Source organism: Mesoplodon mirus, assembly GCF_964341445.2.
Source record: "Mesoplodon mirus genome assembly, chromosome: 18".
Taxonomy (NCBI): Eukaryota; Metazoa; Chordata; class Mammalia; order Artiodactyla; family Ziphiidae; genus Mesoplodon; species Mesoplodon mirus.
This window is the reverse complement of record NC_138994.1, coordinates 4,441,666-4,455,039: the sequence shown is the minus strand read 5'-3', so window position 1 is coordinate 4,455,039 and position 13,374 is coordinate 4,441,666. Positions and strand designations below refer to the sequence as shown.

The window sequence follows — 13,374 nt, the reverse complement described above, 5'->3', positions numbered from 1 at the left end:
GCAGCAAGCCGGCCAGAGAGCAGCATCTTGCTCTGGGACTTCGCCTGGATGGTCCTCAGACAGAACTTACACCTCTGGGCTTCAGCCAGCCTGGGCTGGCAGAGGGATAGCTTGTGACACGGCCAGGGAGGAGGTCAGTTCAGCAATGGCTTCATATAGAAGCCAGAGTCCCAAGGGGTGCCCAGTCCTTTCCTCTGAATTCCTGCCCTGTTTCACTTCTCTTCCTTGCCTTGGAGGGCTGCATCTCCTCCTGGCCTTTGTGTCTTCAGAGGAATCTTCCTGCTTCCTTCTCCCTGCCATAAGCATGAGTGGGCGGGGAAGAGGACTTATGAGGCTCACACGGCCGGGAGAGGGAGGAGTCTTCACGGTGCGTTCAGTGCAGTGTCATCTGTGTATATCTATCATCTATCTCCCACCTGCTCCCTGGATCCAGGAGGAGGGAAAGGTTGGTTTCTTACCTTTGGCCTGTCTGCCTCCACCCTAGCCATTATGTGGCTTATCTAAAAGCCTGAGAGGTGGGGCACTTAGCTTTCCAGTTTTGTTTTGTTTTTTTTTCAATTCCCGTATTATAATTTCCTGAGACACAGTGGCCAGGAACTGTGCAGAGATCTTACACAGAGGGGACTCTTACAACCTCCATTTTTGGTGAGCAGCTGAGGACAAAAAAAGAGGTGGGTGGCCCCTGAGATGGACTGTGGGCCCTGGGCATAGCCTTTCCATATACCCAGATGAATTCCTAGGTGGGGAGTGAGTGGAGAGTGGGCCACCATGATGGGGGCAGGTGCAGAGAAGGGAGCATGGGTGAGTAGGTGCCTGGGCTGGCCAGAAGGGACTTAGGGGGAGGCGGCCAGGAAGACTGTGAGGGGTGATCTGGCCTCAGGAGGGTGACAAAGGAGCCTGAAGAAAGGTAAGGAGATGCAGAATGATGGAAGGGGAAGGAGTAAAGGATTTGGAGGAAAGAGAACCCGAAGGGTCCAGTGTGGTGGGGACACAAGAGCTGCTGCTGAATAGAAATGGGGGAGGAGCAGCCGTGTCAGGCTGGCCCCGTGGTGGGCCCGCAGGGCAGGCAAGATGGAGACAAAAGTAGACCAGGAGAGGGTGAAGGGGAGAGTGGGTGGAGGGAGATGCCCCAGGCAGGGTTTTGGGATTCATTTTATTTTACCAAGTATAAGGGGACCCTTCGGAAGTTGACCAGAAACTGAGGAGACAGGACTTGGGGGTGGGGGGCTGTCCAGAGCACCTAGCTCCAAGCCACTCTTGAGTACAAAGGTAGAGTACTACCTTTTCTCTTTTGTTTCTTTCTGAGGCCAGTTTATGACCATCTCACTGGGAAATGGTTGACCATCCAACTGCCTTGCAGAACAGGAAAAGGAGGGGAGGCCCAGGAGTCAGAGACAAGCGAGTCCTCTGTTGGGGTTGGTAATGTGAGGTCCGGCAGTCATGCCCCTCATCTCTTCCTGGGTCCTCTTCATCAGCACTGGTGAGGGTCTGGCTGGGGATGGCGGGCCTGCTTCCCCACCCATCAGGCCCCTCTGAGCAAGGGGCAACTCTGCTGTGGGAGATGCAGAAAACAGATCTCGCTTTCCTTCTGGGCAATCACCACTCCAGCTTTCCTCCAGAAGCGTTCCACAAGGGGCAGAGGAGAATCCAGCATTTGTGATGGCCATCCCAACTTACTGTGTAGTGACCACCACACCTTCTGGAAACAGGGAAGGCAAACCGTTCTGGTTGGCCTAGAACTTTTGGATCTTTCTTGACCCCAAGCTGCCAAAGGTAGAAGATTTAAAAACCTGAACCAATATTTCCCTCCCCCAGACTGCAGTGGGCTTCCTTTTCCCAGTTGGTCCAGGCACCATGCTCGCGGTATTTGAGAAAATCGCAAGAGCTGTGGCCCAACGCATGGACGCTGGTGGGGATATGATTGCTGTCAGAAGCCTCACTGATGCTGACAGATTCCACTGCTTCTATCTGGTGAAGGAGAGGAGACGTTTCTTTGGATACCAGTATGATAAGAGAGACCTCACCCTGTAGGACATCCTGGAGATGGACAAGGGTGAAGGGCTGTTTGATAAGCTGGTTCCTGGGCTCCGAGGTCCGTATGAGGTGGGTGAGAGACTTTGCCCATGCCTATGCTACTCCACTGTCAACACCCCATTGCTATCAATGAGGTCAACCAGTCAAAAAAGAAACCATGGTATTCGTAGGTACACGTCCATACACCTCAATTTAAGAAATGTACGGGAGAGCTGCATGGGGAGAAGGGAATAGGGGAAATGGAAATATATTTTTATTGGAAACTCTTCTTTAATAGTCGTCTTTCCTATTTTTTTCCTTTGTAAATAATTCACTTTTAAATTAGCTGAGGTCTTCTTACGTGTTTATAATGTTTATCATTTAAATGGATAATTAAATGGAGGCAGTTAGCTTAGTGGTTAGGAAAGGACTCAGGCTTTAGAACTGGGGGCATCTGGCTTCGAAACCTGGCTCTGCCACACTTACCAGCTGGGTGACCTCTGGACAAGTGGTTTTATCTAAGTTTGTTTCCTCATCTGTCAACTCAAGAAGACTGTTGCAAGAATCAAAAGAGATAAATTACGTAAATCATTTACCACAGTGCATGCAAGAAGGAGCATTCAATAAAAGTTCGCCTCAATCATTCTACTGGTGGCGGTTATTATTATTATCCCTTCCTGTTTCTGGAGATCATGGCTGAATGGGAAGTTGCTGGTGAGCAGAACTCCCTTAAGGGCTCAAAGGCCTTAGTAGAGAAGTCTGTTCCATCCCCCTGCTTCCAAGCTCAGCGACTCCTGGCGTTTCTTGGGTTTCAGAAGCCCCAGGATAGGTGTTGATGAACCCTCACTTGGAGACTTATTGCAGCATCTCACGCCTCATGGTGAGGAGTTTTACAGCTCAGACATCTCTGCCAAAGCCCATTTGGGTCTCACCAAGAGATGGAAAAGAATTCTAACAACACCACTATATAGTTTTAGAGCACCTGCCACGTGCCTGGTACTGCTGTTATGTGACCAAGAGCAGTGCCAGAATACTCTGAGGTGGTGGGCTTTTCCACAAGTGGGGTTTAAGTAAGCAAGGGACTTTAGGAACTTTTCAGATTAGTCTTTTTCAAAGACTCTGAGTCAATTCTCTGAAACGAGAATTGCCAAGAGTCAATTTACTAAAAGCTAATTCTCAAAAAAAAAAAAAAAAAAAAGACAAGTTCACTGGAAACAGAAGAAAACTTTAAAGCAGGACTAGGATGTTTTGCAATGATCATATTACTCCCCAGGGGCAGGGGCAAGTTTAATTATGGAAAAAAAAATTTGACTAAGTCAGTTAACTTGCTTTAAGGGAAAGTCTATCTGTTTGCATAAAAAAATTCAGAGGGAGAGATGAAACCATACTAAAAAAATCTGTATGAATGAGGTGAACTGGTCATTTAAACTGATTTTCAGCAACTTGGCCTGCTCCCTTTTCAAACAGATTATTATTTTTTTAACTAGATGGTGTAGGTGGTGTACATCGTTGTTTGTTTGTTTGTTTGTTTTAATTAACTAAAGTCCATACTTTGTTCAGATTTCCTTAGTTTTTATCTAGTGTCCCTTTTCTGTTCCAGGATCCCATCCAGGACATTATGTTACATGTAGTTGTCATGTCTCCTTTGGCTTCTCTTTGACTTGCCTTGTTTTTGATGGCCTTGACAGTTTTGAGCAGTACTGGTCAGGCATATTGTAGGACACCCCTCTGATTGGAATTTGTCTGCTTTTTTTCTTATGGATAGACCTAGGTCATGGGTTTGGGGGAGGAAGACTGCAGAGGTAAAGTGGTGTTCCCATCACATCATATCAAGGTTATGTACTATCAACATGACTTATCACTGTTGACGTTGACCTTGGTCAGCTGGCTGAGGTAGCGCCTGTCAGGTTTCTCCACTGTCAAGTTACTCTTTCCCCCTGCCCCTCATCCATACTGTTTTATTGATTGGTTGATTGATTGCTGCACTGCGTGGCTTGCAGGATCTTAGTTCCCTGACCCAGGGATTGAACCCATGGCCCCTGCAGTGGAAGCCCAGAGTCCTAACAACTGGACTGCCAGGGAATTCCCCCATACTGTATTCTTTGTGTGCATAAGGTTTGATTTTTCTTTCTCTCTGATAAAGTACACACAAACTTTTACGTTACTCAAGAAATAATTGGGCCCTGAGACATTAGCGTCCCACACACAGGACTGATTTCAGGCACTATTTCTAGGTCTGTCATATTTCCACCAGTTTCAAAATGCATTTCTTCTCTGTAAATTCGGCCCTGCCCCCAAAATCCAGCAGTAGAAGCTCTCCCTGCTCTGTAGGCTCAGAACTGGGAGGTCTGAGAGAAGGGCACTCAGCCTGGCAGCATCTCCACATATGCTCCACTAACTCCAAGGCAGCAACTGACTTGGAGTCCACGCCCTTATGCAAGGCCTTATGCAAGGCTGGGCAGAGTCCACTTGGGTGGGCAACTTTCCAGACTTACCTCACTTTACACCTGCACAGTGCACACAAACACAGAGACTGAACTCTGCTTAACTTTTATTTCCCAAAGGTCAGGGGCTCCTAATTCTTTCACTTTACTTTTCCTTGTCTCATTTCAGCCTCTCAAATAGTTATATAGGACTAGCTCACATTTACTGAACATTTAGTATGTGTGCCAGGCACTTTGTTAAGTGCTTAACTGCATTAGTTTATTTAATTTCCTCAAGCACGGGAAGTAAGTACTATTAATATTTCTCCTTCTATAGAGACTTCCCTGGTGGTCCAGTGGTTAAGACAACAAACTTCCATTGCAGGGGGCACAGGTTCGATCCCTGGTCAGGGAACTAAGGTCCCACATGCCGCAGGCCGTGGCCAAAAAAAAAAAAAAATTCTCCTTCTATAGATGAGGAAACAGATTCAGAGGTGATGTGACTTATCCAAGGTCATTTGGTAAGAAGGTGGCAGAGTGGGCTCCAGGCATGATGACTTCTGGTGAGAACAGCATTGGCTGGAGAGCCACAGCTGGAAGAATTCCTCAGAAGGAAGGGGATCGTGGAGGGGAGCCCAGGACGGGGTGCACCGGGGAGGATTTTCTAGAGAGAGATCTTTCTGGGTCAGCCTCAACGTGACGTTTACCTTTCTCTTTCCAGGTCAAGAGGTTAAGTCCCAAGTTATGGACAGCGTAGAGTCAAAGGGAAGTTTGACAGTGAAATTACCCAAAGACAAAACACCTGAAGTGGGAATAACATTCTCCAGGTCCCCGGAGCAGGGCATCGAGTTATCAAAGACCCGGATTCTCCAGAAATTCCTGGATTCCCTTAAGAACAAGTGAGGCTGGATGCGGGCAGCAAGGGCGAGGGAGAGAGGGAGAAGCCCATTTTGGGCACCAAGGGCACCTGAGGTGGGGGGCCCCTGGCCGGTGCAGCCTCCCACTCCCTACTCCCAGCTCTCCCCATCCCACTCCTTCACTCAAGCGTGCCCTCCTCGCCTCCACCCTCAGGAAGCCCTCTCATTCTTCCAGGATCAGCCTCCAGGAGCCCTTCTTCTGAGGTCCTCAATTCACTCATTTCCCTGCTGTCCTCCAGGGTGATTGATTACTTTGGCTTGGACCAAAACTGGCTGGTTTCAAGAGGCCACTCTCCTCTGTTTTCCTGTACTGTGCCGCTCAAATCTGTACTTTGTGCCTGTTTCACTCTGCCTTGCGGCAAGCCAGTGGTTTCCGTGTTCCCTCCCCTCACTGCACTAACTTGCGACCAGGGACTGACTTTCCTAACCTCTCTGTTTATCCCCAGCACATGGTAAGTACTTGGTAAGAGAGCTGAAGTGAAGCCCAATGAAATCAAAGCACCCCCGCTGAACATTTCCTGCACAGGAAACGCCACCAGCCCACCCCACCAGGGTGGCACCAATCAAGTGCCACAGAAGTTCTGATAGCTGAGGGCATGGTCCTTCCAAGGGACTTAGAGGGATATCAGCAGCCTTCCTCCTCAGCAGTCATGTTGTGGTTGGTATTGGTGTCTTCATCCCTAGCTGCAATTGTCGGAAAGTGTGGATGGGTCGGGGGAAGGGGCCCCACCGCTCTCCTGGGCTAGCCCTCCCTGAGCAGGGTGGATGCCTTTTGTTTTTCCTTTTTAATTAAAAACTGAAAGCCTTACAGTAAAATTGTACGGGTCCTTTGAACTACCCCTACCCACCACGGTATTGCTGGGGAGGGGGCTTTTACAGTTTTTCTGAGGGAACTCAATTTTTCTAGCATGCCTGTTGTTTCTAGAGTGAAGCTGTGTGGAATGTGTAAATAGAGTTGTGTGGGGGAGGATAGGTAGAGGCAGATCTGCTCAGGCAAGGATGTAGGACTTTCTTGGGGGTCTTTTGGTTGCGAACGCCAGAAGTTCCATCAGGAACAACTTTCCATTTCTGGAAGTTGTAGAAGTTGCAGGTTCAGTCCTGGCAAGGTCTTGCTAGCTCAAAAGAGACTCAAGTGCCATAACAGAGGAGTCAGGGGATAGATTCCAGTTCCTGCCCTGATCCAAATTTGCTGAGCGGCCCTCTCTGGGCTTCCATTTCTCCTTCAATCATCTAGGCATAATCCTATTATGCCTGCCTATCTCTGAGTGTATAGGAAGGGGTCTGTAAATATAGTGCTTTGTCATTTACACACAGTGATGAGGATGCAGGCCCCCTGGCATGGGCAGTGAGGGCTCAGAGTCCAGAATTGAAAACTTCCACCGCTGGGACAAGAAGGTCCACAGGTGGGTGGAGGTGACCTGAAGACTCTCTGAGATTATTCTTCCTCTCTGCAGAGAAAGATGGCGGTTCATCTAGGTTAGGTAAGGATGGAAGCCAGCTGTGTTCAGGGTAGCTGCACTCCTTACTCTTGAGCCCTCTGGCCTCAAGAAGTGCAGCTCAGGTGGGGCAGCTGAGTGTGTGTGAGTGTGTGTGCATATGTGTGTGTGGCAGTGGAGCTCGTTGGGAGAAGGGTAGGGCAGTGCCCAGAGCAGGTTTCAGCTTCAGTCTGGAGATTGCATCTGTCTCCTCTAAACACAGTGATTCTCATTGGTTGTAGACATCACCTGGGGGGAACTTTAAAAGTAGTGATACCTGAGTCCCACCTCTAGAAATTCTGACTTAAGTGATCTGGGGGTGTGGCCTGGTCTGGGCATCGGGTCTGGGCACTCCCCAGGGGGTTCTCATGCACAGTCAAGGCTGAGAACCACTGCTCTAACTTCCTTTAAATCCTCACTACTCCTGCTGGGGCCCAAAGCTTGCACTTTGAATGGGAAGGACGACATAAGCTTTGATTTCCTGCAGATGGGGAAGAATTGGGGGTTGGTACAAGACTGAGGGTGAGTTGGGGAGGTGGAAGTGGGTTCAGCGGGAGGCAATGCTGGTGGGCGTCTGGGAAGACGGATGCTTCCTTTTAACAGGAAAACACTAGAAGAAGGGAATATACAGAGAGGTGGTCTCCAGAAGAAAGATAGATAAAGAATGGGGTCTGACGGGCCTTGGTAATGGAGCTTGCTAGGCTGGGTGGGTGGGGTTCTTAATTTCTGCCTCTACTGGGAAGTCCTTGAGTTTGGAGGATTTCCCAAGCGTGAAGGAGAGGATGCGGGACATGGTGCGAGTCCTCCAGGATCCGACTGAGGAGCGAAAAGAGGTGATAAGCTGCTTCACCAAGTGCCTCAGCAAGGATGAAGAGCTGCAGGATCTAGAGTGAAGAGTAAGAGCCCCAAGGAAGAACAGGGGCAGAGAGAGGGAGGAGCCAGTGGGGAGACAACCTGCTATAATGGGACCGGGCTTGTCTCCCCCATCTCCTGGTCCTAGGTGTCTGAGGTCCGGCGCTCCGGGAGCTACAGATGGACGGCCCAGCAGGTTCTGTCATATGCAGCCTTTTTAACGCTGCTGGGATCTTTTTTTTTTTTTGAAACAATGAATTTTATTTTTTTTATACAGCGGTTTCTTATTGGCTATCTACTTTATACATATTAGTGTATACATGTCAATTCCGATCTCCCAATTCATCCCCCCACCCCCCCACCCCCGCTTTCCCCTCTTGGTGTCCATATGTTTGTTCTCTACCTCTGTGTCTCGATTTCTGCCTTGCAAACAGGTTCATCTGTACCATTTTTCTAGATTCCACATTTATGCGTTAATATACGATATTTGTTTTTCTCTTTCTGACTTACTTCACTCTGTATGACAGTCTCTAGGTCCATCCACGTCTCTACAAATGACCCAATTTCGTTCCTTTTTATGGCTGAGTAATATTCCATTGTATATACGCTGCTGGGATCTTGATAGAGGAGCACACAGAAGCCATTTTGGATTTCCTGGATGACTTGATGGGTGAGGAGGGGTTTGGATGTAAGCTGGTGTGGAGGAAATGCTAAGCAGAGGGGCCTGTGGGGAATCAAATCTTGGGAGGAAGGGGGTATACACTGCCTTTTACATTTTGTGAGGCATAGAACTTCACACTTCAGACACTAGCCATCTTTCCCAGGCCAGGGATTGAGGGACAGCCTCCTCTTCCCCTACAACCTCCTGCAGGCTAAGAGGAAAGCAGGAGCCCTTTGGAAGAACCTCCATCTAGCACTCCTGGGGGCTCTCTGGAGCCTCTGATGCTTGTCCCAGGTCTCACCAGACAGTGAAGCCCCGTGCCACTACGTGCCTCACCTCTCTACCAACCACCCTCTTTTTTGCCCCCAGAGTTGAGGAGGGGCAGCTTGTTGCGGAGGCCCTAGATAAGGGGACCCTGCCCCTTTTGAAGGACAAGGTAAGACGGCCTGGGCTGAGGGCCCAGGTCCTAGTGGAAGTGAATGCCCATGCTCTCAAGGATCCAGAAGTCCCAGTGACCAGTCCCTTCCTACTTCATAATCCTCTGCCAGCTGTCTATGCAGCTGGTTTGTGGCAATGCCCCGGATATATAGTTTCCAGAACAATTTAGGATGGGCTTTTTAGGCTCTGTTGCTTGCCTATGGGCATGAAAGGGGGTGGAAAACTGTTAGTCCCAGGAGGGCAGTTGGCCCCATCTTGACTGATGAGCAGCGCCTGTCACTATGTTGCGAGTTTGAGGGTCTCCAGGAAAGAGTGCCATGGTGGATTGCTACGTCTGCCGTGGGCTCAGGATTAAGGAGTGTGGCCAAATATTTGCCATTTCTGGTATAGTCCTTGTTTCTAGATTTTATAGTCTGGTGGGTTTCCTTCCAGGTGGAGCCTATCCTGGAACAGAACCGGGATGAGCAGCCCCGTGATGTGGGCTGTGACCCTGAGGCACGGACTCTCTGTGCCCTCTACGTTGTTGTCTCCATCCTGCTGCAGCTGGGTGAGAAGCCTACCTCTGTGTCTTCCTAATACCATGTCAGCTCTTTTTGTAAAAATAAATTTATTTATTTATTTATTTATTATTTATTTTTGGCTGCGTTGGGTCTTCGTTGCTGTGCGCGGGCTTTCTCTAGTTGGGGCGAGCGGGGGCTACTCTTCGTTGCAGTGCGTGAGCTTCTCACCGCGGTGGCTTCTCTGGTTGCGAAGCACGGGCTCTAGGCGTGCAGGCTTCAGTAGTTGTGGCACACGGGCTCAGTAGTCGTGGCTCACGGGCTCTAGGGCGCAGGCTCAGTAGTTGTGGCGCACGGGCTTAGTTGCTCCGCGGCATGTGGGATCTTTCCAGACCAGGGCTCGAACCCGTGTCCCCTGCATTGGCAGGCGGATTCTTAACCACTGTGCCACCAGGGAAGCCCCTCCTGTCAGCTCTTTAAGCATTCTCCCCACAAGCCTCTGGGTGCCCCCCTCCCCAGTCTATTCTCACCATCCCTATTCCCAATCACCAGAATGATGTCTTTAAAACAAGCCGCTGTTTTTTGATACATCCCATTCACCATGATAATGTCCCAAAATCAGCCTGGATTGTATGATTAAAAGTGGCAGATTGATCATATTAATTTCCTCTCCCTCTTGAAATCTCACTAAATGACAATAAAGCGATGGAAAAGATAGAAACCCACAAGAATAAAGAGAATTAGGCAGCAGATAAGGGATTTCAACACATCTTTGGAAGCAAGAAAGCAATTATAGGAGTGCAAGCTAGGAGGCATGGGACTGAGGGATGCGTAGGAGTGTAGGAGGAGACTGCTGGTTTTCATCATAAGCCTTTTAGTTCTGTGTAACATTTTTCAAGACAATGTAATTAAAAGCAAAAGAAATATATATTTGTTGTAAAGCATTTCAGATATTTCTCAAAGTCAAAGGTAAAGGTACCCTGTGATCTCCCTTCTCCCTTTAATATAACCACTATTAACATTTTGGGGTATGTGAACATTTTTTCTATGGAGCAGTTTTAAAAATGGTAACTTAAACATGAAGCTAGGATGATATAGCATACATTTGTTTTGTATCTATCTTTTGAACTAGTCACTTTTACGTTTAAATTTCTAAAAATATTATATGCGACAGGAACTCTCATAAGTGCTGTCGGAGTGTAGCTTGGTCCACCACTTTGGAAAACTGTTTACCAGTATCTACTAAAGCTAAACCTATACCTAGGACTCAGCAACTCCACTTCCTTGGCATATACCCAAGAGGGATGAATGCACGTGTTCACCATAAGATTGCATGTACAGAAACGTTAAAATAAGAGCCCTAAGCTGAAAACTATTCAAATGTCCAATAATATTAGTCTGGATACATATATTGAGGTATACTTATGCAATAAAAGAGAACAAATTACTGCTACACGTAACAACGTGGATGGTTCTCACACACAGAATGCTGAGCAAGTGAAGCCAACACAAAAACACATGGGTCCTCCGAGAAGTAGGTGCCGAAATGGAATCAGATATGCAAGGGACTTCATAGGGGGAAAGCCCGTGAAGAATAAAGGGAGGGAGCAGGAAGCAGCATGGCAAAACTTCAAATCACAGTGAAGGTCTAAAACTTGGGAATGGAGAGGAGGAGGGAAAGACTAAGTAGAAAGAGTTTCAGATGGCAGCACAGTCTGAGGGTCTCAGCCAAGCCAACCTGAGCAAAGGTGGTCTGCCGGAGGGCTCCCCATCAGGCAGAAGGGCCAGGCTCCAGTACCTCATACTCAGCTTTTGGCTGGATGTAGCCCCGGGGAGCTGGGGCTCAGAAGACAGATCTACAGGGGGGTAGCCTAGAGGTTCTCGGTCAACTCTGCTTCCCACAGCAGGTTCTCCTAAAGAAAATCCGGGTGGTACCCTCCATGGCCACCACAATACTGTATGATTCCATTTATATGAGGCTCAAGAACAGGCAAAACCAAGCAATAGGGGTAGAAGTCAAAACAGTGGTTATCTTAGTGGGGACAGTAGTGACTGGGAAGGGGCATGAGGGAATCTTCTGGAGTGCTGGAAATATATCAAGATTCACTGAGCTAACATTTCAGATCAGTATATGTTACTGTAAGTGTATTATATTCAATACATCAATAAAAGTCTTAAAAAACCACAGTATATAACTCCATGTAAATGAAGTGAAAAACAAGCAAAACTACCTGATGGTGGTAGATGACAGAATAGTGGTTACCTCTGGGGCTTCCCTGGTGGCACAGTAGTTAAGCCTCTGTGCTCCCAATGCTGGGGGCCCGGGTTCGATCCCTGGTCAGGGAACTAGATCCCACATGCATGCTGCAACCAAGAGTTCACATGCCACAAATAAGGAGTCCACATGCCACAACTAAGGAGCCCTTGAGCCGCAACTAAGGAGCCTGCCTGCCACAACTAAGACCCAGCGCAGCCAAAAAAAAAAAAAGAAAAAAAATAGTGGTTATCTCAGTGGGTGCAGTATTGCCTGGCAAGGGGCATGAGGGAATTTTCTGGGGCACTGGCCATACTTTTATATCTTGATCTGGATAGTGGTTACATGGATGTGTAACCACGTTTACATGTGTAAACATTTATTAAGCTAAACACTTAAGATCTGCACACTTTACTGTGTTTTTATCTCAATAAAAACTTTAAAAACATAATATATGCACATGAGGACATATTTGAACAGTACAGAAGAATATAAACAAATTAATTAAAAGTTTCCTTTCGGGCTTCCCTGGTGGCGCAGTGGTTGAGAGTCTGCCTGCCGATGCAGGGGACACGGGTTCGTGCCCCGGTCCAGGAAGATCCCACATGCTGCGGAGCGGCTGGGCCCGTGAGCCATGGCCACTGAGCCTGCGTGTCCGGAGCCTGTGCTCTGCAGCAAGAGGCCACAACGGTGAGAGACCCGCATACCGCAAAAAAAAAAAAAAAAAAAAGTTTCCTTTCAAACCCCTGAACCCTATAACCTAGTCCCACTTCCTTGAGACACCCATATTAACAGTTTTAGTTCTTATTACAACTAAACATGATATTCTTAAATTTATTCTTGATTTATTTATTTTTTAAAGGTTTTTTTTCTTTTTTTGGTTGCATTGGGTCTTTTAACAAGTTTTTTAAATTTGTTGTTTGGCTGTGTTGGGTCTTTGTTGCTGCACGTGGGCTTTCTCTAGTTGCAGCGAGCGGGGGCTACTCTTCGTTGCAGTGTGCAGGCTTCTCCTTGCCATGGCTTCTCTTGTTGCGGAGCACGGGCTCTAGGTGCGTGGGCTTCAGTAGTTGTGGCACGCAGGCTCAGCAGTTGCAGCATGTGGGCTCCAGTAGTTGTGGCATGCAGGCTCAGTAGTTATGGCTCGCGGGCTTAGTTGCTCCATGGCATGTGGCATCTTCCTGGACCAGGGATCAAACCCGTGTCCCCTGCATTGGCAGGCGGATTCTTAACCACTGCACCACCAGGGAATTCCCTGCATCAGGCCTTAGTTGCGGCACGCAGGATCTTCCTTGAGGCATGCGGGATCTTTCGTTGTGGCGCGCGGGCTTCTCTTTAGTTGTGGTGTGCAGGTTTTCCCTATCTAGTTGTGGTGTGTGGGCTCCACGGCACGTGGGCTCTGTAGTTGTGGCACACGGGCTTAGTTGCCCCATGGCATGTGGGATCTTAGTTCCCCGAGCAGGGATGGAACCTGAGTCCCCTGCATTGGAAGGTGGATCTTTACCACTGGACCATGAGGGAAGTCCCTTGATTTATTAATTTTATTTTATTTATTGTTTTTTTTTAGATTTTTTTTGATGTGGACCATTTTTAAAGTCCTTATTGAACTTGCTACGATATTGCTTCTGTTTTATGTTTTGGTTTCTTGGCCCAGAGGCATGTGGGATCTTAGCTCTCCAACCAGGGGTCAAACCCGCACTCCCTGCATTGGAAGGCAAAATACTAACCAGGGAAGTCCCTGATTTATTAATTTTAGACAGTATCTATTGACTCCCCAGGATTAAGGATGAATACTGTGAAACAACAGACAATGAACAAGAAGTTCAAAGTAGGAAAAGTGTTATAAA

The 13,374-nt window shown here is 48.0% G+C and overlaps 1 protein-coding gene across 1 annotated transcript; it reads left to right on the top strand.

The window, feature by feature from the left end:
• Nucleotides 1-1,854: 1,854 nt before the first annotated feature.
• Nucleotides 1,855-9,355, top strand: GSDMB (gasdermin B; the record flags this gene model as incomplete). The annotated part of the gene is given in 5 exon segments (XM_082605432.1): nucleotides 1,855-2,028; nucleotides 2,032-2,103; nucleotides 7,530-7,717; nucleotides 8,711-8,777; nucleotides 9,212-9,355. Coding segments are annotated over 5 exon segments (645 nt in total).
• Nucleotides 9,356-13,374: the final 4,019 nt, after the last annotated feature.